This window comes from Panicum hallii, chromosome 9, assembly GCF_002211085.1.
Source record: "Panicum hallii strain FIL2 chromosome 9, PHallii_v3.1, whole genome shotgun sequence".
NCBI lineage: Eukaryota > Viridiplantae > Streptophyta > Magnoliopsida > Poales > Poaceae > Panicum > Panicum hallii.
This window is the reverse complement of record NC_038050.1, coordinates 55,381,858-55,405,982: the sequence shown is the minus strand read 5'-3', so window position 1 is coordinate 55,405,982 and position 24,125 is coordinate 55,381,858. Positions and strand designations below refer to the sequence as shown.

Sequence of the window (24,125 nt, the reverse complement as noted above, 5' to 3'; positions counted from 1 at the left end):
AAGTTTTTTTTACGTAAATACTTATAAACACTTTGAGAGACTAGGTTGATAAGATCTTGAAATTTGATGAAGCCTCATTGTCCTTATAAATATATGAACTACAAAGTAGATCTATTGATCAATTATATACGAATTTAGACTATACAATATTTGAGAAAAATAAAGCACGTAGACAAGAAAGTCGATGAGTACACCAAATAAATATAAATAAGTTTTAAATATTAGAGGGTTTAGAAATTACCACACTAATTGAAAAATCTAAAAGAACATACACTACTAAATTTTATGATAATCTAATAGCCTTTATTAACAAATGACGCTACTTTGATCTTAATTTACTTTGGTGTTATAAATTTGGTGGTCTAGAAATTTACATTGTATTGAAACAACAAAATAAAATTATTAAAATAAATTAATTTTTGAGATAAAAATAATACCAACTGTTAATATAAAAAGCTAGCTACCCGCACTATTTGAGCGGACTACCTTGCCTGGTTCTAGTGACATTCGTGTACTTTAGATTGCCACCATATACCTTGAGACGGCACGCTGACTGACTATTGAGATAGCTGTAACTAGAACTTGTAATTAAGCCAAGATCGATCGATCTGCAAAAGCATTTAATCATCTGGGTCCGATCGACTGATGCCTTTTAGCTTTCAAGTGCGTGCGCTCACCTCCGAGAGGTACATGCATGAACTGATGGATGAATCGTAATTTCACATGCATAATTTGACTTGCACCTCCGCGAAGAACATTAATTTACTTATCGTTTGGATTAAGGTACTTGAATAGACAACGAACGAAAGAATATTTGGTGGAGTTATACTCCTGGTAGCTGGTAACATGTCAAAGAACTTTTCAAAGTGGATTAACACTAACTCATCAGTTCATTAAGAGACCAAGCACCCTTCGCCATGCTTAGGCACAGATGGACGATGATGGATCAGCCGCATGCTTCGATGTGTCAGCTGACGGAGACCTGCGGGAAGGCCAGCTGCGGGTACGGCGACAGCGGCGAGAGCGGCGGCAGGCTGCAGATCGTCCCCTTGAGCAGCTCCTCCTCCTCCCAGAAGAAGTCCGCGACTCCGCTCGCTGCCGTCGGCGCCACGGCCACGCCGCCGTCCCAACCGCAGCTCGCGGCGGGCTCCTGCACCCGCTCCCTCTTCACCTCCCTGATCACCATGCACCCCGCGCCCTGTTCTTGCAGCGCCCGCTCCGGCGACCTCGCCCTCTTGCTACCAGAGGCGGCGGTGGGATAGCAGGGAGCGGCGGCAGGAGGCGGCGGCGGCCCCCACCGGGCGGCGGTGCCGAAGGCGACCTCGTTGGGGAAGTTGAGGATGGCCTTGGAGCCGCGCAGGCGGAACGCGGCGCGGTCATAGGCGCGCGCGGCCTCCACGGCGGTGTCGTAGGTGCCCAGCCACACGCGCGCGCCCTTCCGCGCCGGGTCCCGGATCTCCGCCGCGTACTTGCCCCACGGCCGCTGCCGCACGCCGCGGTACCGCCGGAAGTCGTCCTCCTCGGCTTCCGGGCAGTAGCAGCTCTGCTCCTGCTGGTGAATGATCTGCGGCGGCGGAGGCGCCGCCCACAGCTGCTGCTGCTGCTGCAGGGCGACCGCCGACCTCGGGGGCAGCGCGACGGAGAGCGCCGGCAGCGGCCTCCGCCCGGCCGGCGGCGAGGGCGAGGGCGACGACGCCGAGTAGTCCTCGGAGCTGACGGCGTCGTCGTGGTCGTGGCGGTCGTCGAGGAGGTGGGCGCGGATGAGGTCGAGGTGCTCGCGCAGCAAGGCCATTGGCGCGCGGCCGAGTCGAGCTGCGAGACTCGAGATGAGGTGAGGAGAAGGCCGGAGACGGAGACCTGCGGGCACGGCGTGCGTGCGTCGTCCGAGTGGTGTACTGGTATGCGGCCGCACGTATGGCCTATATAGCGAGGGGGTGAGTGATGGGATAAGGTGACATCACGGTGGTTCGAGGAGGCTTCCTGGAGCGCCGCGCGAAGCAGGGGAGGACAGGGTGGTCGTGGCTTGTCGCTTACCGGTAGACCTGGCGGGGAAGCGGTCCCGGTCCGACTTCCGAGGATGACGGCGACCGCTCTAAATTTGATTGCTCCATTTCCATGCCTCCCTCCATGCGTCCCGTACGTTAAACTCTAGCTGTACCTGCGAAGCCCAGCGAAGTCCGGCGGATAGAATCTTATACGCGTTGTATTCGGTTTCGGGTACCCATCAAATCTATTAATAATAGCATAAATAACATATTATTTGATTATATAGACTAACATATTTTAAATTTATCGCTCATACAAATAAATACAAAGTATTAGTAAAATAGAGAATTAAACAGTTCATCCTGCATCTTTTTTCTTATCTTTAGCATCTATTTTGTAGTAAATTCATTCAATTCTAGCTAAGTATTTCATCTAAAAAATGTAACAATGATGCATACACTTCACTACAAAGAATAGCAAAATATCAATGTCACTTTCACACAATCTCATTATCTATCTATGTAGTTCATACAATCACAAGAAAATAAGACATAATATTTAACAATGATATGAATTTACTATTATAACAAGAACTATTACAAACACAACTTTGACACAAAACTAGCATTGTTACATTCGTATTGGAAAATGCTTATGATTTCAAAATGCTTTGCGCCGATGAAACCAGGATACGTCTTATAATCCAGATGGAGGAAGTACATTTTAACATTTGAAGAATGCTAGCTTTCGGATCATGGAAACAACATTAGTTGTCCTGACAGACCCTTGGTTGCTCAAGGGGCATGTTCTCCACGTGATACAATCGATCGATCAACAGCCAACGAAGTGTTGGGTTCAAAGAACTCAGAAACAAGTAACAAGTTCTTCTCCGTGAACATGAAGAGGGAATACATTAAAAAAAAGGGAGGCCGATGTGCACGTGCATGGGTGACACGTAAAGCGACACGTCCCGACGGACCAATGCAACTTGCCTTGCGCGCGGCATGGAGCAGATTCAGAGAAGGGGCAACCAACAACGCCCCTGCAACTGGGCAACTTGGTATTCTCGGCATGAGCCCCGGGGGAAATGTACCCCTGCGGCAAGCTTCCTCGCCCATTCGGACGTCATGTCGCTGCGTGTAACCAGCCGCGAGCTTTCAATTCAGTTGGTTACTCCTACTTGCTAGTTGCTACTAGGAATCTATCAATCTACTACTCAAGTTCAAGTACAGCATAAAGGGACTGTCCAGGTAGAACTTGGCTAGTTTTTTTTTCTCTTTTGATAATTTTAGCTGAGTCTTTGTGTTAGTTCTACAAGCTTAATTATTAGACCCTCCTCTTAACGTCTGAGGTCTTACATCCCATGCTTTTGGTGAAAAACGTTCCACATTATTAGCAAACCAAGTGCTTGTGAATGCGACGAGATGGAGAGGTCACCACGTTCCATTCTTCAAACCAAACAAGCTGGTTAGACTTGTAGCTAAAGGGGGGAAAACCATCATCAACTGACTCTCAAGCCACTACATATCCTACTGAACAATTTCATGGTTCCATTTCCATACGCAGTATTGATGGAGCGTGCACTAAGTACAGAACAGGCCTTTCATCCCCCCTTTAGTTCCGGCCGGGTTGGACCCGCGACTAATGATGGTATTGTCCCGCGTCCAACGGTTAGAGGTCGGGAGGGACCTTTAGTCCTAGTTGGTGGTGTTACCAACCGGGATCAAAGGGTCACCATTTAATCCTGATCGGTAACACCAACCCGAACTAAAGGACCCATTAGTCCCAGTTGGTGCTATCAACCGGGACTAAAGGGGGTTCTACGTGTTATTTTAAAAGGAAAGCATATCAAGTAGAATCACATGTGCTGTGTAGGTGTTGTGTAGGTGTGGAAACCGGAACTAATGATCCAGATCCTTAATTCCGAATTCATAGTCCCAGTTCCATAACCGGGACTATAGGGGGTATGGAACCACTAGTGGTGGTATATAGACCTAGCTAGGTTCCATGTGTCATCCTCACATCTAGTGGCATATAAACCATCATCCACCAATTTTTGCATAACAGTGAATGGTCACGTTTCTTTGGTGTTTTTGAGAGGTTAAAAAGCTGTTCGCTAGCGGGAAACTTCAGTGCACCTTCATACGCCGTACCACTGCTGGTGTTCTGCCAACAACAGTAATCGGCAAAAGGCTTTCGTTCAAAATCAGCTCCGATCCAGATGATGCCGAGTTATTTTTATTTCTCTTCTTCTCTTTTTTCTTAACAATGTTGCTGTTCTTTACAATGCACAGTTACTTCATGCCCACTTGGTGTATCGTTACCGGACTTCAACCAACGACATGATCGCGTCAAGCAGCGGCGTGGCTGTAGCGAGTCCACGTTTCAACGCCGTCCGTCTCCCCGGTATGCCCGTTGGTTCATGCTTGCACGCAGCCAGCCCATACTTTTGGTAATTTGTTTTTTTTGAAAAAAAATCATGTTTGAACTTCTGGGCGACGTAAACTCAACTCTGAATCTTGTGGGTCGGCAGCATAACTCACGGCGCCGAGCTAACATGTCTTGGCACCGTCACTCGTACCACTGACACGGTCCAAACATGAGTTTATATCATCTAGAGATCCAAACGTAAAAAAATTTAGAAAAAGGATCAAAGTGCAAAAAATTCGGGGCAGCCAGCCAGCTAGGCACGTCCTACCCTCTTGCCGTCCACGGACAAGTCCACGGCGTCAAAGCAAGCGGCAGAAGTGGAGTGGCCGGAAGCGGAAAATGCACGAGGCAGCAGCGGCTGGGCCGGGGCAAGCGATCCAGGTGAGTGACAAGGGAGTGGTCAAACTGTCAAAGTAAGAATAAAATAAAAAAAGCCCGGCCCTTGTTTGACTGAGGCTCAGGCTAACTGATGACCTGATTATAATTATTGATCGAATCTACCGTTGTTTTATATGGCTAATCACATCTTTAGGGAGGAATATATATTTTTAAACTGATGGTAGACTTGGATCTTTGAACATTCTGAAGCTACCCAACCTGATCGACTACGACCAGTGCCGCTTCTACTCAGCAGCTAGTAGCTAGAGGCTAATTTTGTGGCCATGGAATAAAGTGAAGTTGGAAATTTGACGGCCTAGTCAGTAGTCTAGCTAGAGGCAGGATTTTATTATGGTGTGTTGGACCCGATTGCGCCCTGCCTAATCACGGCATATACTATAGACCTATCAGTATCTGAAAGACAAAGCACTCTAGGGTCAGTCGTCTTTCAACGAGACAATCCCTTAAGTTCTTTCATTTTTACAAAAACGTACATTCGCAGCGCACATGGAAACTCAGAGACGGATAATATAGTTACATTGCTATCTCTTTTTTTTATTTAGAAATGTAGGTTGATGTTTATATGAATGACGACCATCGTCAGGTACTCTCTCGGATTTTGTAGTTATAAACAAACAGCACTAAGTGAAAATTTCTTTTTTTTGCGGTTGGGGTGTTCCCCAGCCGATATTCTTTTAGTGTTTACTAGATCTCGTTGTAAGCAGGGAGTGATTTTTGCAGTCTTTAAAGCTTTGTGGGTGTTGGTGTTTGCAGGTATCCCTTTTTCTTGCTGGCTTTGTAGTGCTTTTTTTAAGCTCCAGTGGATGACGAACAATTGAATAAAGAAGACGACCAGAGAGCTCTTCAATGTTTTTTATTTTCTTTATGTCGTTTTTGTGTCAAGTTATCCTTTTTTTACCACCAATTATTTTTCTTGATACGAATCAGATATGAGACACCTTTCTGGTGTCTTTCTCAGAAAAGGACTTACTTTTTGTTCAGTAGCCTATCAAGTATCATTATGTGATTGTGCACGGGCTAGTAATTCAAAAAGACATCACTTTAAAAATAGTTGTAGATATCATAAATTATGGATAAATTTAGGACTTGCAGCTGCTGAAGTGTGCTTATGTTTGCTCTCACACAATTAGCATATATGTATTATGTAATCTTTATTTGGTTGTACTAAACATTGGTTACCAATACATCCATATGCCTTTTCATTTTACATTGCTAAGCCATGAAAATTGATATGCTCATCGCTCTCTACATACATGTATTGATGTATACATGATCTTCATGAATGCATCATGCACGTTTTTCAGTTAGTTATTTCATATGCATAGTAATAGTGGCATAAATGAGTAACTTAAAAGCATACTATGTACGGAATACTTAGTTTAGATACCACTTTAGGTTAGTTTTAATAATATCAAGTGTAGGCAATTTAAATGGAAATTATGCGAACATTTAAAAAAAATTGTAACACTTTATGTGAATAATTTAGATACGTATTTGCGGGTTACTTTAGGTTACTTTTTATAACAGCATAGGTAAATAGTTAATGAGCAAGTATTAGGGGTTACTTGACGCTATTTTTTTTCAAAATAGAAAAAGTGGATTCTTTTTAGAAAAATGAATAGAGCCAATAACTATAGTTGTCAGTGATGATTAGGCTTACCGCATTGATATCTTGGTGCTTTGAATTTTATGAGATTTACTATTTTTTTCTCCGCCGCATCGCATAGGAATTCTTTAACTTAGTATAATTGTAAGATAGCACGTGCTCCTTGAAAAGAGGGCACCCCTTGATGTCCTTCTCAAGATGGTATAGCGTGTTCATCCTCTATCGCTCGGTGCTCCATCACCACACCAGGACCAAGACTTCCCTCTTGGCGCTGCCCATGACGGGTGGTTAGGGCAACAACTAGTCAAGTAGGAAGATCGCTAGCTATTCCCATTCTTCTCAATCTAACCGCCAAGCAAATAAATTTCGGCAAAAGACAAACGGGAAGATTGTTGCCATGCATGCACATCGGCACTTCTCGTCGTCTCTTTCCCGAGCGACCTTTCACAACAGTCTCGCGCATGCAAAGACGTGCTCCGCGCGAGAATATCACACTCGTGTCTCTTTTGTTCGATTGTGCTGTGTGGCCTCAGTCTGTTTCGTTCGGCAGCTTCTTCTGGGCTACAAATCGCGCGCGCGGAATAACCGTGTGCTGGCTCTTTCAGTCAGTAGGCGAAAAGTGTGTATTACTGTTAGTCTGTTACGTCATTACGTGCCACGGCAGGGATCATGGACAAGAAAAACCACCGCGCGCAATGTCTCCATCAGCATGAAGAACGAAAACGTCGGGGTCTAAAAGATTGCACACCTGAACATAAAATTTTGAGGTGACTGCTTGCTTTGAAACAAGAAAAATAAGATTCTGACTCGTAAACCTCTCTGAATAGCGATACGCTGCTGTTCGTGGGCCATTTATGCGAGACCAAATATGCTGTTCCTTCCCTTTTTACCTCCCTGAACTTTGGACTGAGTCCGTATTTTCTCTCTGCATAATAAAACCGTCCGTCTAGATTTCTCGGACTTACGGTACCGGACACGTAACTTCCCTCGCTGTTTTCTTAGGTGGTTTTTCTATTTTTCTTTTATGTTTATTTTGGCTGAATCTTTAAAAAATCATAGTAATTCACAAAAAAATCATAAAATAGAAAATCTAATTTTGTTGGGATCCACATGAGTAGATCTATGTAGTGAATATATGATATGGTATGATTTAGTACAAAATTTTTGGTGTAGCTTTAGATATATATTTTTCTATAATTAATTTATAGCTGCAGTTTCCGTAGTCCAATTATGATGAAATATTTATGGTGGAATAATCGTTGTATGCTTGAGCTGTAGTAAAAATTTTATGCTCGTTGGATCATGTATGACTGATTTATAGGTTTATCTATATAAACCTAGATAAATCTATAGATAAACCTAGACAAATCTATAACTCAAGCATACGTGATCCAATAAAAATAAAAATTTTACTACAGATTAAACATGTAATGATTAGCTCACCATAAAAATTTCACCATAATTGGATAAGGAAACTATAGTTATGAATTAATTACAGAAAAGTATATATCTAAAATTATAGCAAAAACTTTGTACTAAATTATACCATATCATATGTTCATTATATAGATCTACTCATGTGGAATAAAAAATGGATTTTTCATTTTATGTTTTTTCTGTGATTTACTATAATTTTTCGAAGATTCAGCCGAAATAAATATAAAAGAAAAATAGAAAAACCACCTAGGAAAACAGCGAGGGAGGTCACGTGTCCGGTATCGTAAGCCTGAGGAGTCCACACGGATGATTTTATTGTCTAGGAAGGAAACGCGGACTCGATCCAAAGTTTAGGGAGATGAAAAGAATTGTTTTCAAAATAAAAATGTGATGTTCCTGGGCCTGGGCTTGGCCTCGTACTAAAAAGCGTCAAGCCCGATCAGGCCTGCTAACGTTTCCTTTCTCTCCCATTCGACCCAAATAAACCCAACACCCCCCCCCCCCCCCCCCCCCGCCCGGGAATCTGGCCTAAGATTTCATTTTGTTTTTTCCCCTGCACTTTATGATGGACGGAGAATATCTCCGAGCTCCAGCATGTACTCCATTTTCCGGTAGGCAAGAGTACAGCACCCACCCTGAAACCACCGAGGTAGCTTCCGTCCCATCTGCCTCGCCCACCGCGTACGCCCCTTTTTTTTCCTCCTCTCCTCGGCGTACTACACGCAGCATCGTCGCTTTGTAACGTAAAGCGGATTTATACTAGACGCCATATATATTGCATGGATGGATACACATACACTCGAGCTAAAAGCTGCGATAGCTTGTCGCAAAAGGAAGCACGCTATATGTGTGTATCTTTTCGAAAGGATGGAACGGAAAGAAGCAGGAAAAGGGCACGCATGCATGATGCAGGGCCGCCGGGGGTGCGCGAGCGTGACCGCGAACTCCGACGGGGGAGGATGCCAGAGGAGACGGTGGACAAGGGGAGAAAAAGCACAAGGAGACAGCAGACGGGCGGCGGCGGAGGAGTAGGATAGGGCGTGGCTGGGCAGCGACCGCCGAGCCGAGTCATCAGGAAGTAAGAACGCGCACGGAAAGACCCGTCGCGCGTAAAGGGCGGCGTCACACACACGTGGTCTGTCTGGGCGCGTGCAGGTGCAGCCCTCCGAGGTGAAGCCTCGCCGCCGTGCGCGCGGGCGCGGCCGGTGCCTCTTCCCCACGGCCGTTCACCTTCACTTCACCCCCCCGAGCTTTTTACAGTTTCCAGGCCGCCGACACGGCGATTAAAGAACGGAACCGACCAAGATCGTGCTCCCAAGTGTGGCCACTTGCGCAGTTCCATCCACCACCCCAGCTCCGGCCGTTACATTACCATGGCAGTTTCCCAGGCCAGGCCAGTTTGAACATGGGGAAGATATAAATATACAATTACCACTACCACCAAGTGACCCAAAAGAAAGCGGGAAGCTGCAGAGGGTTGGTTTAGTTTTAGGTAGGCCGTCCTCGGCGCGATGCCCGTACGCTGTCGACTGCTTTCTTCCGTCGTTGACGGTTTTTTTATGCGCTGAGGACACGTCCGATCGTGTCATCGTGTGGTGAGGACAGGATCTGGCTTTTGGTTAGGTCTGCTGAGTGGTAAAGCTCCAAGCGAAGCTCACGTTGATGCTCTGTTATTTTTTCTGACAGATGACAGTATGCTGACACTGCAAGTCTGCAGTCGTCGCAAACCACATTGTTAGCATTGCTCATCGGAGGGACCGGATTGGATCCCGTCTGAGGCCTCGTTCGTTTGTTACGGATTGAAATAGGTCCAGAAATTATTCCGGGACAGGAATAAGTGAACCCAAGGTGTTCCCTTGATCCGGTTGTTTCCGTTCCTGACCTTAAGAGGTGGGGAACAAATTCGGGTCTCGGAGCATAAGAAATGAGCCGGATTCAAACCAGACCAGATCAATCCGTCCGGAACCAAACCTCAACCGAACGGCCATTTTGCTATGGGCCGGATTCAAAACCGGGTGAGATCAATCCGTCCGGAACGGACCTCGTTCCGGGCCATTCCGGAGGAAACGAACGGGGCCTGAAACTGTAAGCACCATGATTGTATTAAAATCCCCTTTGTGTTTTGTTCATTTTTGGTTGGAATGGTTGCTCTTCGCTCTTCAGAAGTCAGGACACCACATCACCCAAAACGGCACTATGTTGGTTGCAGTGCATCCACCACCTGCACCACGGTTTCATGGAAATAGCAACGACGGCTAGCGGTAATTTCTTGGCACAATGGTCGGCTGCTGCTGCAGTTTGGCCTGGAGTGCATGGCTGTTGTTTGATTTGGTGAAAAATGGTGTACCAAACGAAAAAGTGCCGGGAAAATTGCTCCAGAAATATTGCGCTTATCCACAATCTTTTGCAACCTCGGTAATCGTGCCAGCAAAATGGAGCTATGCTCCTGTATCCTTGCTTGCCAGAAGCAGCGTTTAATAAGGCGAGGCGACGCATCACTTGACAGCTTATTTGAGTTCTTAATCGCTTGTGATGCTGCTGCTACGAAGAAACCAGAGTCCCTCCCTGTGGGCCCACGCCACACGGCTAGTCGGGCCAGGGGGCCAGGAAGAAGAAAGCGGAGAAGAGAAGGGCCCCCCTTCCATAAAAAAATTATCGAACTGCGCAGTGCAGCGTAGAAAGAAGCAAAGAAGCCGCTCACTCCCACTCACACTCCTCACGCTCTCTCACTGGGGTGGGGAAGAAGTGGGGAACACGAGCTGAGGGACGAGGAGAGGAAGGAAGGTCGGAGCAGGCAAGGCAGGGCTCGCCGATCTCGTGCCGTGATGGGGTGCGCGGCGTCCAAGGTGGAGCAGGAGGACACGGTGCGGCGCTGCAAGGAGCGCCGCCGCCACATGAAGGACGCGGTGGCGGCGCGCCAGCTGCTGGCCTCCGCGCACGCCGACTACCTCCGCTCCCTCCGCATCACGGCAGCGGCGCTCTCGCGCTTCGCGCAGGGGCACCCGTCGCTCGCCGTCTCCCACCACACCGCGCCCGTCCTCCTCTCCGCCGCCGCGCCGCCGCCCGCAGCCGGCGCCGCCCGCGCGCTCCCCACGCCGCCGCCGTCCACGGCCGCGTCGTCATCGCTCCCGCCCCCGACGCCGCTAGCCCAGCATCCGCACCCGCCGCCGCAGCAGCAGCCGCAGGCTGCGGCGGCGATGGCGGCGGCCCAGCCTGCGCCGGTGAGGGCTCCACGCCCGCGGCGGCTCAGGGTGCCGCACATCCTGTCGGACTCCAGCGTGGCCAGCCCCGCGCGGTCGTCCTTTCGCAAGCAGCCGCCGGTGGGGACGCCTTCCTCCTCCTCCGCGTGGGAGTGGGAGAACTTCTACCCGCCGTCGCCGCCGAACTCCGAGTTCTTCGACCGCCGCATGGCTGAGCTCGAGGAGGCTAACCGCCTCCGCGAACTCGATGAGGAAGTGAAGGCGCGGGCCTACCTCCACCACCAACACCCCTACAACCTCAAGGAGGAAGACGAGGTCGACGACGACGACGATGGCGAGGTGGACCATGAACCAGAGGGGATGCATTGCGGCGGATGGGAGGACGACGACGAGCATTACGCCTCCACGACCACGTCGGAGACCAGATCGGAGGAGGGAGAGATGGGGAATAGATCGGAGTGCGGGTTCGCCGCCAGATCGGAATGCGGGTTCGTGGCCAGATCGGAGTACGGCGGGACGGCACCCTCGGAGTACGCCGCCGTACCGTTGCCTCTGAGGAGGGATGAGAGGTCGGAAGCTGGCGACTCCTCCACAGTCACGGCGGCGACCGAGATGCGGATGGTGGTGCGACATCGCACTCTCGCCGAAATCGTGGCGGCCATTGAGGAGTACTTCGTCAGGGCGGCCGAGGCCGGCAACGATGTGTCCGAGCTCCTGGAGGCCAGCCGCGCACAGCTCGACCGCAACTTCAGGCAGCTCAAAAGTATGACAATGCACAAAATGTGGCTCAAAAACGAAACTCTGATTCAGATTGTCATTGTGCTTTATGATTTCACTGAATATGTGATCATTTGTGATATAGTTTGCTAATTAATTTCTTCTTTCACAGAGACGGTGTACCACTCCAACAGTGTGCTATCTGCATTGTCGTCGACATGGACGTCTAAGCCACCATTGGCTGTACGATACAAGTTGGACACCAATGCACTGGAGATGGAGTCAATGGAAGGGAAGAGCCATGGATCCACTCTGGAACGCCTTTTAGCTTGGGAGAAGAAGCTCTACGAGGAGGTCAAGGTAATTTTGGTCCTCGGTTGATGGTTACTTGGATATTGACAGTTGTTGTACTTAGCAGCAAGCACTGGCATAGCACTGAAATTGAGATGATTGTGACAAAGTATTAGATGTCTCAATCATTTCCTGTCGGTGAAACATCTCGAAACTATTCAGCTTGTCTCCACTTGAAAATGGTGCACCTGCAATACTTAGAGGATAGTGCTATTGTAGGGGATAAGTTACAACATTCCACATGCGCATGGAGCAATGCAAACTCTGTGAGCTCAAAGCCTAAACTGTCACATTCTAGCATCCACCTTTATTCTAGCAATGAAGTGCACATATGGTGCTTGTATAAGATTTGCAAGGTCTACATCTTTGCTCCTGAAAAAAAATTTGACCCTGGCATGGTAGCATAGGGCTATCAATCAGTCAAAGACCAAGAGCATAACTGAAGCTAATTTTAACCTTTTTGCCAAGAAAATAGCTCCATCACTTGATTAGGGCTGTGCTACAAAAGTGAAATGAATCTTACCAAAAGAAATAACTAGAGATTGTATTTTCCATTTGATAGCGTGAAGCCATGAACTTCTCCATATTTGAACCTTTGGTTCAGAAAATATGAAAGGAGAATCTGATTCTGTTGCATAAAGTGTCTTTAGGGAGGTCATGCATTTTCCCACTTTGGAACACTCAGAGCATTTGCTCAATAATTTTCACTACTTTGAGAAAAAGCAGCAACCACGAATGCTTGTTACATGGCAATTGACTCCCCTTTGCATTCCCTTCCCTTGATTTGCTCTATCTTTTCACTAAAATACTCTTGTCCTTGAGATTATGTTATGAAGGTTTAGATCCTCAAGAAATTGTCTTTTAGTAGACCTAATATATACCCATGATGCCAAAGTTAGATTTAGTGTATCTTTGTCTTTAGTGTAACAAATTTGATGGGTATCACAATCTGCGACTTTAAAGCTTCTTGCATCTGCACTATACTATTTAGATTGATGAATCCCACAATGTTGGAATGTATCTTTAGTGTCAAAACCATTGCACTTAAAATTCTTATGTTCACAGGGCAGTTTATTGAGCCAGTATCTAACATATATATCAATTTTAATCAATGCAGGCAAGGGAGAGTGTGAAGATTGAACATGAGAAAAAGCTATCTACTCTACAGAGCCTGGAATATAGAGGGAGGGATAGTGCTAAGCTGGACAAGACCAAGGCCTCTATAAACAAGCTGCAATCTCTGATCATAGTTACCTCACAGGCTGCCACCACTACATCCTCAGCAATTGTTAGAGTCCGTGACAATGAGCTTGCACCACAGCTTGTTCAGCTTTGCTTTGCGTAAGTCTTATTTCCATTCCCTACATCCCTAATTCCAGATCTTGTGCTGCTGCTCAGAAGTACTTAACTGTTTTGGAATTTTAACATGCAGGCTATTGGGTATGTGGAGGTCAATGAACCATTTCCATGAGATCCAAAATGAGATTGTTCAGCAAGTCCGTGGTCTGGTGGACAATTCCATGGCTGAGTCAACATCTGACCTTCACAGGCTCGCAACTCGTGATCTTGAGGCTGCTGTGGCGGCATGGCACTCAAACTTCAACCGCCTTATCAAGTATCAACGTGACTACATCCGTGCCTTATATGGCTGGCTGAAGCTCACACTCTGCCAAGTGGATAACACTGCCCCACAAGAAGCTCATGCCTCGATGATCTCACGTGAACTCACCAGCTTCTGTGACGAGTGGAAGCAAGCGCTAGACCGGCTTCCAGATGCTGTGGCTTCAGAGGCCATCAAGAGCTTCGTGAATGTTGTCCATGTCATCTACACTAAGCAGGCAGAGGAAATGAAGATCAAGAAGCGTGCAGAGACGTACTCAAAGGAGCTAGAAAAGAAAACCAACTCGCTCAGGTCCATCGAGAAGAAGTATTACCAATCCTACTCAATGGTTGGCCTCGGCCTTCCTGGCAGCGGGCGCGATGGCATTGAGAGCCACGCGTACGATGCCCGTGATCCTCTTGCTGAGAAGAAAACTGAGATCGCCCAATGCCGTCGGAAGGTGGAGGATGAGATGACAAGGTACGCTAAGGCCGTCGAGGTCACCCGGTCAATGACGCTAAACAACATACAAACAGGCCTGCCAGGGATATTCCAAGCCATAGCTGGTTTCTCAGCGACAGTGGTCGAAGCTCTCGATGTTGTGTGCCGCCGAGCTGGGTCGGTGCGGTAGAACCCTGCGCCCCCATCAGAATTACCAAGAGACCATCCGCGTGCCTCTTTTTTCTGGGTGATTTAGTAGTTCATTATATAGGGAAGATGCAACATATATATATAGCTGAAATTAGTGGATGAGATATAGTAGAAGGCTCCCTGGATGTTTTGCCGTTGTCGGGATCGTTTTCGGTTGTAGATAATGTGATTTTGCCCAGGATTTGTTGGGTCTCGTCTCGCCCTTTCCTGGGAAGTGCGAGGGTGAGATATATAATGTACAGACATTGTGGTCACCTTGCACTCTAGTGTTGAATCAAGCCTGTGCTTCTATCTAACAAGCGCACTGCTTTCTTCATATCCTTCCAGTGTTGTTTGAAGTGTTCAAATTTTCTAGGGTCTGAACTCTGAATCGGAAGGCGGGCGATGCCTTCTGTGGATCTTCTGCCTGTCTGGAGGGCTGGCTGGCATCTGCCTTGGTTCCCTCCTGTCCCCTGTTGGACCATCCCATCTGTTCGTCTCTGCCGTTGTCGTTGCCGTGCCGCCCTTGCTGTCCGGTGCCCGCTCATCACGATCCAGGGTGTGCAGGCAACACCCACATCTCTCGCGCCTTGGCACGCCGATCCTACGGGTTTGCTTCGAACCAGCCTGGAAAAACTTCGAGATTATGCAGCATCCGTGCCCGCCTTTTGGGTGTCTCTAGCGCTAATGCGGCCAGGTTATGATGGCCTTGACGGGGGATCAAGGGGCAGGCCGCGAGTCACCAGCTGCGGCCGCCATGCCCCCACCCTGTCCGCCGCAATCACTGCTCGCCCTCCTCTCCAGCGACACGGTGAAGAAGAAGAGGAGCGGCAAAGCAAGGCTGGCGTTTGGACCTATCCGGCCGCGCTGGGCAAAGCCAGCCGTCCCTTTTGATGGGCGCCTCCGTGGCATGAAAAATTAGTTGGCATTGACGGGTCCAGGACATGCATGATGCACACACCACACCGTTGGAATTGATAGCGCATAGATAGCAGGACGGAATCGACGGGAGGAAAATGGCCAGGGTCCAGGGCATGGCCGCAACATGCGTGCTTGACACCTTCCGGTTCAAGTTGCTCGGTGATCGGGGGTGATTTTGGTAATGCTCTAGTTCTAGGGGGTGGTTGAGGAAGGGTCCAAAATGCATTCGTGCTGGATCGAGAATCCGGGAATAAAGACTAAAGAGTGATCTATCGTGTAGATCGCCTTTCACAAGTAGGGCCGCCTAGCTTTCACAGTGCTGCTACGGCACCTCTGCAGGGACAGTAGCTTCTATTACTAGTGGTAGTGGAGCCAAGGGTAAGAAGAGCTGGCAACCTCGCATCAGGCCTCAGCTGCTGCTGTTTGTTCTTCTGTAACTTACTGGAGTGATGAAGATATTGTTAGATGATGTCTAGAGTTGTGAAGTGAGTAGCAGTATGTAACTATGTATGATGGACTGCAGAGCCATCGATGAGAGAGCTGTGGTCCTCACGGGATGGGGCAGAAGTACTACTGTAATTGATGAGCAGCAAGGCTTACGCAGCTGCGGAGATCTGCATTTCCTTTTCTTTTGGAAGAAAGATCCGGCGCTGCCAGCATATATTGTTAATGAGAAGAGAGAAAGGTGCATCCGCCACAGAGCAATTTTAGCTAATTCTGCATTTCTGATGGAGTAGATGAGGACTACAGTGTATAGAAGGACGAAGGTGCTTCTGTCTGTGAATCTAAATGTCAACATGAATTGAGTTGGCAGACCTGGATTTGGATCAGGTATACTGGTAGGTAAGCCCAATCTGCACTGGGCCATCACTTTTTGGTTGGCCGCCGCAACCGGACAATCAAAGGGCCAAACAAATCTCAGGTTGTGGGCTGAAAGCCACCGATGCTCAAACCTTTGCGAGGCGTCCGGTCCGGGTCGCACAACAGCACAGACGGGCATTGCTGGCCCGTTTCAGACACTGAAAGAAATAGATGAACGGACGGCCCATCTACACAGGCCCCTCTGCTCTTCTCTCTCGAACGCATACTCCTTTTTTTTTTTTGAAAGACCTCCCGACCGCATACTCACAGAGTCACAGATGTCACGGTGCATACAGTCGCCTTTTTTTTTCTTTCACACTGCACTCTGTGTTGTCGGGTGCAGCGCCATTGATTGATATCACGGTGTACGAATGATACCGATCCAGCGCCCGTTGCGTCGTCAGTACTTGCATGCTGTCCCGTCCGTGTCGACGCGCACGCTATTAGGCCCCCTCCAACGGCTGGCTCTAAACCAGCTCATGGAATTTTTTAATTGATGAACAGGGCGCGCTAGCGCTTCACTTCTCGCCTATCTCGCACGCTGGCCGATGACTTCCCCTCTCACAGGCACGCTCGCCCAAGCACCTGCCGGCACTGTGCCGAGCTCCTCGTTACTGGCCTAGAGCTAGCTCTTGCCGTTGGACAAGGCCTTACTGCGTCGCACGAGGCCGGCCGTTGGATCCGGACATGATGTTATGGTACGGCAGAGTTGGAAGCTGCGCGATGCAGGTGCTATAGCCTTGGCAGCAGATGCAGACATCGATTCCAAGCAGTCTTGATGACCGATGCAGTGCAGCACTGCAGTCCCTCATGTACTGACTATAACTGAGTACCTCAATGGGAACCTTTCTTTTCTTAAAAAAAAAGCAGATAACTGGGGGCAGCCATCAAGCAAAGACACAATTAATGGTGCCGCCACGACTGGGGCAACAATGACACTGTCCAGCACTAGCACTACCAGCAGAGAGATGGCTCAGGATGAGCATCTTCCCTGGAGAGCCCTTGGCGTGCGTCCATCGCGCGAGCACTCGAGCGGCAGGGCCGGCGCTAGCTTTTGCAAGGATGCGACGCGACGCGATTGCGTGGCGTGGCATGCTCGCCTCACCGAAAAGCCATGGCGCGCACATGATTCCTACGCCCACAGTGCCAGCGTCGCCGCCGCATCGGTATGCCGACCGATGAGCAGGGAGACGGAATGATAAGCAGCCTGCGCCAAGAAAAGGCGGCGAGGATCATGAACCACCATGATGGCGGCGTCGAGGTCGGGATCCATGCATGTGAGCGCGAGACGTGACCAACTCCCCCTCCTCCTACAGTCCTGCTCCCTTTTACAGCTCACAAAGACGAAGCTTGGAGGAGGCTGGTGACCTTGGGGCCATGCCATGCGCTTTGCCTCCGCGAGTCCCACCCTCGAGTACTAGGCCGGGGTAAAATACTGGATCCCGAACTCGGAAAGATGGCGTCGGTGCGAGTGGCACCCAATCATGGCGCCGGCTCGCGCTGCCCTCCCCCTTGGAAGCTTTATCACAACCCCCACTACTCCCCGCGCGGCATCATCCACCTCTCCTCCTCCCCGCGCCCACCTCACCAAACCGAGAATCTCGATTCGCCTATGATCGTCGTGCCCGAGGACGGCGGCAGCGAAGAGGCGGTGGAGCTCGACCAGGGGTACGGCGCCATGTCGTCGGAGCTGGAGCTCTGCGTGGCGCGCATCAGGGGGCTGCGGGCGGAGCTGGAGTTCGAGCGGCGCATGCGGCGCAAGGCTGAGGCGCTGAGCGAGGCGCTGGCGGCGGAGCTCGCCGAGGAGCGGCGGCGGGGCGAGGCCGCGGAGGCCGAGTGCCGCGCGCTGCGGGAGGAGGCCGGCGCCGCGCGCGAGGAGGCGGAGCGCGCGCTGGAGGGCGTCGAGGAGGAGCGGCGCATGCTGCGTGTCGCGGAACTCTGGCGCGAGGAGCGGGTGCAGATGAAGCTCGCCGACGCGAGGGCAGCGGTGGAGGAGAAGCTGAGGGAGATCGACGACGCCGTCGCCGTGCTCCATACGACCACCTCCGCCAGCGACAACCACAAGAGCAGCTGCAGCCCGAACGGCAAGGCAAGCCCGACGAGTCAACACGGTCAACAGAGCCCGAGCCGGAGTCAACACGGTCAAGAGAGCCCGAGCCGGAGTCAACTGCACCGGCGCGAGGCCGGCGGCGGCGAGAACCCGCACATCCGGAGGGGGATCAAGGGGTTCGTCGAGTTCCCCAAGGCGGTGCGCGTGCGGCCGCGCGAGGAGAGGGCGGACCTGGTGTCCAACCTCGAGTGCCAGCGGGCGCAGCTGCGCGTCCTCATGCGGCACCGGAACCCCGCCGCTGGCATGGAGCTCGTCGGCGCATCAGAGAACCTGGTCGTCTAGTGTACTAACGTCTAATGCAGTATGTAAGGTGGTGGTGCCGCCTCTGTTTTTGCTCTGCTTTTTTTTTCTTTTTTTTTTATCTCATCTTCTGGGCATTCTCGCATTTTGGTACAGAATGCTTTGGCCTATTAACGGTGAATTATGGTGCTAATCATGTAATCTACTAATAGAACTTTGTATAAATCATGGCAAGAAACATGATGGATATCGTTCTTGGACTGCTCAAACATCACAGCTTACTCTTGTTGGCTACTCCTAGCAAGTAACTAGTACCATGGCATGGATCTCTAACAACAGAGTGAGGTAATGCAACATAGAACTGAAACCAGTCAGACATACCACTGGCCAAAATGCTACCACTCCACTATGCAACTACACCTACTTCTGGAACCACAAGTATTGTTCGTTAAAGCTTCCTAATTTCCTAAAAGAACTCAAAGTCTAGGAACTTCCCTCCGGACTCGACGCCGGCTCCTGCCATCCTCTTGCTGCTGCTGTTGATCTCCACCTTCTCCACCGGCGCGGGCTTCGCCGGCGCCGGCACCGGCATCGCCACCGCGGCGGGCTCCACGGCCCTGGGCACGCCGGGCGGGGTGCTGCACCGGATGAGCGCCCAGTTGACGCCCTCGAAGAAGGGGTGCTGCTTGATTTCGGCGGCGCCCCTCTTGACGCCGAGCCGGCTCTGGGGCTCCTTGGCCAGCAGGCCCTTGATCAGGTCCCTGCTGGCGTTGCTCGTCCCGGGGCAGTCCGGGAACTTGAGATGCTGGCCGACGACGTTGAACAGCGTGGCGCGGTTCGTCTGCCCCTTGAACGGCGTCTTGCCGTACATGAGCTCGTGCAGGAAGATGCCGAACGTCCACCAGTCCACCGCGCTGCCGTGGCCCTCGCCCTTGATGATCTCGGGGGCCAGGTACTCGTGCGTCCCCACGAACGACATCGACCGCGCGCCGGTCGGCTCGACGACGAGCTCGGGCAGGCCGGCTGACGCCTGCTGCTGCCTGGGCTCGGCGCCCTTGGATTTCTTGGCGGTGCCGCCGCTCTTCTTGCTCCTCTGGCTGAAGAGCTTGGGCATGAAGCATGTGGGCTGGATGCAGGCGGGCTGGGCGCAGGTCTGGGCGTTCCTGGGATCGGGATTCAGGGAGGATCGCACCAGCGTCGGCGAGACAGCACAACGGAGGGAGAGGTCGAAGTCGGAGAGCATGATGTGGCCGTCCTCCCTGACGAGGACGTTCTCCGGCTTCAGGTCTCTGTAGACCACTCCAAGCATGTGCAGGTACTCCAGCGCAAGAAGCACTTCGGCGGCGTAGAACCTGCAAAATTGATAAGATTCATACACCTCAAAACACACTGATTTTGGTGCAATTCAACCATGATTTAGCAGAACGTTTTGGCAATCTGAACCAGTAACCTTTAGCTTAGGAAAAGAGGTAGGGCAGCCATCAGTCTGTCAGAGTTTCAGACTCGGAAACAGAATAATTACCTGAAGCTTGCATGCTGTGTACACATTCAAGACTGCTTAGGACACAATGATGAAAATGTCCAAAAGAGACATTCAACATTGCGACTATCCTAATCTAGGAATCTAGAGACATTAAACTATGCTAATTCAGGAATCTAGTTCTACAGCATGATAGATTGGGGGGAAACAAGATAGTAGCAATTTAACTAGCATCAACTTTAACTAGCAGTCCAGCACTAGCAGAAATAAACTGCAACTCTACAGATGGAGGAAGCTGGCAGACAAATCCCTAGCTTCCGCGATATATACTCATGTAGTCATGTCAGTGCATACACATTATTTTCAGAATTCAGAGAACTATTAAGCAAAAATTAACCAACAACACTGCAACTGCATAACTATGGCAATGTTGTAAGGTTCTTGCAGTGCAGAACTCTTGGCTGAAATGCAACAATGGACATATCTCTCTGTGAACTGTGATAATTGAGGCCGTAAACAGCACAGAACCTTTTGCAATTCCAAACAATATTAGTCTGAAGCAAACAAAGAATCAAACAGGACTTGGATGAGTACCTCGCCGCGTGCTCTGGGAAGTGCTTGCCGGGCTGGCGCTGCCGGAGCGCGTGGAGGTCGCCGCCGGGGCAGAACTCCATGACGAGGCAGGCGAACCTGTCGGTCTCGAAGTGCGCGTACAGGGTTGGCAGGAACGGGTGGTCCAGCAGCTGCAGGATCTCCCGCTCCGTCTCCGCGCGGCTCAGCTTCCGCCGGCTCTCCAGCGATGCCTTGTCCATCACCTTCATCGCGAACCAGCATGGCCTCGCCGCGCCGCCGTTGCCTGCGCCGCTGAGCTCGGACAGGTACACCGTCCCGATGTCGCCGCACCCGAGCCGCCGCAGCAGCCGGAAGCTGCCCATCGCGAGGGGCCCGTCCCGCGCGCGCGCCGCGAGGATCGCCTTCCACCGGGGGTCCCCGCCCTTGTGCGGCTTCCCGGCGCTCCCGCCGGCGCCGGAGGCTGCGCCGTTGCTCCAGCCGCTGCCGTCGCTGGCCGCGCTGCTGCTGACGCTGGTCTTGGCGCTCCGGCTGGTGACGGTGCAGCTCGGCGCGACGCTGGTCACCGTGGCCGCGGCGCCGGAGCTGTCGATGCTGCTGTGCGGGCTCGCCGCGCTGCTGGGCGGCGGGGACGCGTCCCACGAGACGACCGGCTTCGGTGCCGGCTTGTCGCGGCCGTCGACGGCGACGAAGACGGTCTCCATATCGTCCACCGGCTCCGGCGGGTGGCTCGCCCCGGAGAAGGAGCTCCTGGGCGGCGCGTCTCCGTCCGCCTCGTCGTCGCTGGACGCAATGCTGATCCGGACCTTGTCGAACTCGAACTCAAGAACCTTCTCCGCCACCTTGCCGTCGCCATTCCTCCCCCCGCCGCCGCTGCCGACGCCGCCCATCTGGAGCTCGAACATCTCGGGGACGAAGCGGAACTGGAAATCCTGGTACTCAGGGTCGGATCCGGGATCCAGGTGCGCCTCCAGCACCCGGGTGCGGGAGCGCGTGTGCGTCGCCGCTCCTGGGTGGTGCTTGGCGTGCTGTGAGCGTGACGGCGGCTGCATTGCGGCGTGGGCAGCTTCTTGAGTGCGATGTAACGGACAAAAGAGGTTGGGGAGGTGACAGGAGGGGCAGTGGTGGGGAGGGAAAGGACAGGGGCAGGTCGTTGCAGAGGAGAGAGAGGGCGCGTGTTCTCTCTCGGCGGAAGGGACGGTGACCGGCCGAGGAGGAAGACACAGAGCCGGCAGAGGGGCAGAGCAGGGCAGTACTGGCGCTGTCCCTCGCTCGCTACGGCAGGCTCGGCGGCGTCTTCCGCTGCTGAGATTTCGCTGTTTGATTTGCGACCCCAACGTTATATTACCGTTACAGGGTAGCGCGTTTGGTTTGGTGGGCCGCGCTTTGCAATCAAATCTGTAGGCCCGCGTGCTGGATTAAAAGGAAATCTGGAACCGCCTGCCACGACGCATGGCAGGTACTCCGTCTCCGTGGTAAGGAATTGGTGTAGGTCTGTAGGATTTACTTCAGTTTCTTTTATGGAAACTTGAAATCTAGGTCCCAATATCTAATCTTGCTTAGGAAACAAGTGGAAATCATGACTATTTCTGAAGGTTTCATAGGAGATACTAAGCAATTGGTGTACGATCTATTTGATTTTCAAATTTACTTGGAGTTTAGATTATAGGTCCTCGTGTCTAAATCTTTTCTCGGAAACAAGTGGGAACATTTCACTTGCAACCTAGTTGTTGACTATTTCTAAAGGATTTGTTTATATCACCTGAATGGTTGTTTATCTACAAATGATACAGTAAATCGTAATAAAAGTTAAACAACACAGGAAGTTGGGCGTGTTCAAAACCCTAAACTATTGAAACCAGCCAAAGCAGAGGGAGAAAATACATTCCTTATGACCATCATCAATAGGAGAAAAGGTAATGGAGAACTAGTGCATTTTCCCCACATCCACTCTGGACTCGTTTGGCCGGTTTAGGGTTTTGAACATCCCTATGATCGTCGCCGTTCTTTGAGGAGATGTTTGTCCTACCGAAATTTGTCATGATGGTCGATAGAACAAAGAAACGTTACCACCCTTCTGCGAGGCATCTGTTGAAAAAAAAAATCAGTAGAGGTCTGTTCCCTTCTGTTTCAGTCAAAAGGGGTTCAGAACATAACTTCACTGTACCAGAGTATATTAGTGGATTGTATGTGGATCATTTTCCTATGAAATGTATTTTGTTTGGGCTTGAGCTGGTGTAGTATATGGAGATGCGAGCTAAATGCATTTACAGTATCCACATCGATTGCTTATTATTTGCTTTTATCGTTTCATGTATTTTTCAGGCACCAAAAGCTACTGTGTTTCCTAGAACAAGCTATGATTGTCTCTTTAAAACAATTATCTCATACCTCATCCAGTTTGGTTTTAGTAATTTTGACAATCTACAGTTTGTATATCAATGTAAAAGACATGGAATATATTGGTGTGTATGTGGTCTCAAGATTACGTGAAGCCCATCAGATGGAACCTTGTGGATGCCTCACGCGCTACGGCCATGGACGGACTGTGCCCGGATCGGATGGATGTGATTAGACGTAACCCAAGTGAGCTTTTGGAATCACTTTTTGTGCCATCAGTATATTCTTTCACGGCTAATCGAACAAGGCACTTGGTCATTGTTTGCATGTGTTGGGAATGTCTGGCGTCCTAGGCTCTGGCAAGATCGATCCATTTGAGAGAGAAAACCAGTACTAACAAATCACAAATGACCACGTCCGGAACGCTCATGCTGCATGCTTCTGGTCCCTACAAACAATGAAACAAGTCACGTTTACAGCTACAAACACTGCCCATCTTGCCTCCTCTGAAAACCTTGCCGGTTCTTCTATACCTGACATTAGAACTTTGCCAGTTTGCCCCATGTGTCTGTTCCTCTAGAGCTAACCAAAGCCAAGTGCTGCGCTCGACGTCACTGTAGTGGGGGAGGGAGCACATTCCTTTCCTTCCGCACAGTCCTAGGGATCTTCTCGTTCAAAACCTATCCTTTGCTCTTTATCCTAGAGGAGGGCGAGAAAAAGGGAGAGGACCGGATTCTCCCGCCCCCCTGCTCTTTATCAAAAGAAGAGAGGGCGAGCATGTCTTTCGATGATCTGATCCCAGATGGATCATTTTTTGTGCTACAGAAGCTGAGGAGAACGGAGATCTCGGTCAAAGCGGCGGCGGCGGCTGTGTTTTTTCTCGTTCTTTCAGGCGCCGGTTTCACTTTGTCACCTGCCACTCAGGGGCTGACCCGGCGTAGTTTAATACTGATACAGGATCAGCCGGGTACAAGGATCGCTGCTGCTTTGTAGGGATCGACGGTGCTTTGGCGAGATGGTCACTTCGTCCGTCGTTGCCCACCTTGATGGATCATTGCTTTCTACGTTTTCTAGTTTTGTTTGTACTGGATCGCTGGGAGTTTAAAATTTACCGACAGTAAGGCTCCGTTTCGGAGAGCTCGAAGCCGGAGCCGGCCAGAGCTCGGAGCTCTCCCAAACGGGGCCTAAACGAGTTCCATTGGAGCCGTACCGGCCGGCCGGCCAGCCTGAAACGCCGTCACTTTTGA

General features: G+C 50.5%; 4 protein-coding genes across 4 annotated transcripts; 2 read left to right on the top strand and 2 right to left on the bottom strand.

The window, feature by feature from the left end:
* Window positions 1-742: 742 nt before the first annotated feature.
* LOC112876292 (ethylene-responsive transcription factor ERF105-like) lies at window positions 743-1,876 on the bottom strand. The gene has a single exon (XM_025940370.1). The coding sequence runs from the start codon at window positions 1,790-1,792 to the stop codon at window positions 968-970; it is 825 nt and encodes a 274-aa protein (XP_025796155.1). The 5' UTR covers window positions 1,793-1,876; the 3' UTR covers window positions 743-967.
* An 8,702-nt stretch (window positions 1,877-10,578) lies between these two features.
* LOC112873731 (nitrate regulatory gene2 protein-like) lies at window positions 10,579-14,693 on the top strand. Its single transcript, XM_025936770.1, has 4 exons — window positions 10,579-11,821; window positions 11,948-12,135; window positions 13,244-13,467; window positions 13,559-14,693. Exons 1-4 carry the CDS (start codon window positions 10,684-10,686, stop codon window positions 14,355-14,357), a joined length of 2,349 nt encoding a protein of 782 aa, XP_025792555.1. The 5' UTR covers window positions 10,579-10,683; the 3' UTR covers window positions 14,358-14,693.
* A 2,601-nt stretch (window positions 14,694-17,294) lies between these two features.
* LOC112873774 (protein BRANCHLESS TRICHOME) lies at window positions 17,295-18,942 on the top strand. The gene has a single exon (XM_025936822.1). The coding sequence runs from the start codon at window positions 17,595-17,597 to the stop codon at window positions 18,528-18,530; it is 936 nt and encodes a 311-aa protein (XP_025792607.1). The 5' UTR covers window positions 17,295-17,594; the 3' UTR covers window positions 18,531-18,942.
* Window positions 18,940-21,829, bottom strand: LOC112873773 (serine/threonine-protein kinase D6PK-like). Its single transcript, XM_025936821.1, has 2 exons — window positions 20,563-21,829; window positions 18,940-19,840 (listed from the first exon to the last, which is right to left on the bottom strand). The coding sequence occupies exons 1-2, from the start codon at window positions 21,588-21,590 to the stop codon at window positions 18,955-18,957; spliced, it is 1,914 nt and encodes a 637-aa protein (XP_025792606.1). The 5' UTR covers window positions 21,591-21,829; the 3' UTR covers window positions 18,940-18,954.
* Between the last annotated feature and the right edge of the window lie 2,296 nt (window positions 21,830-24,125).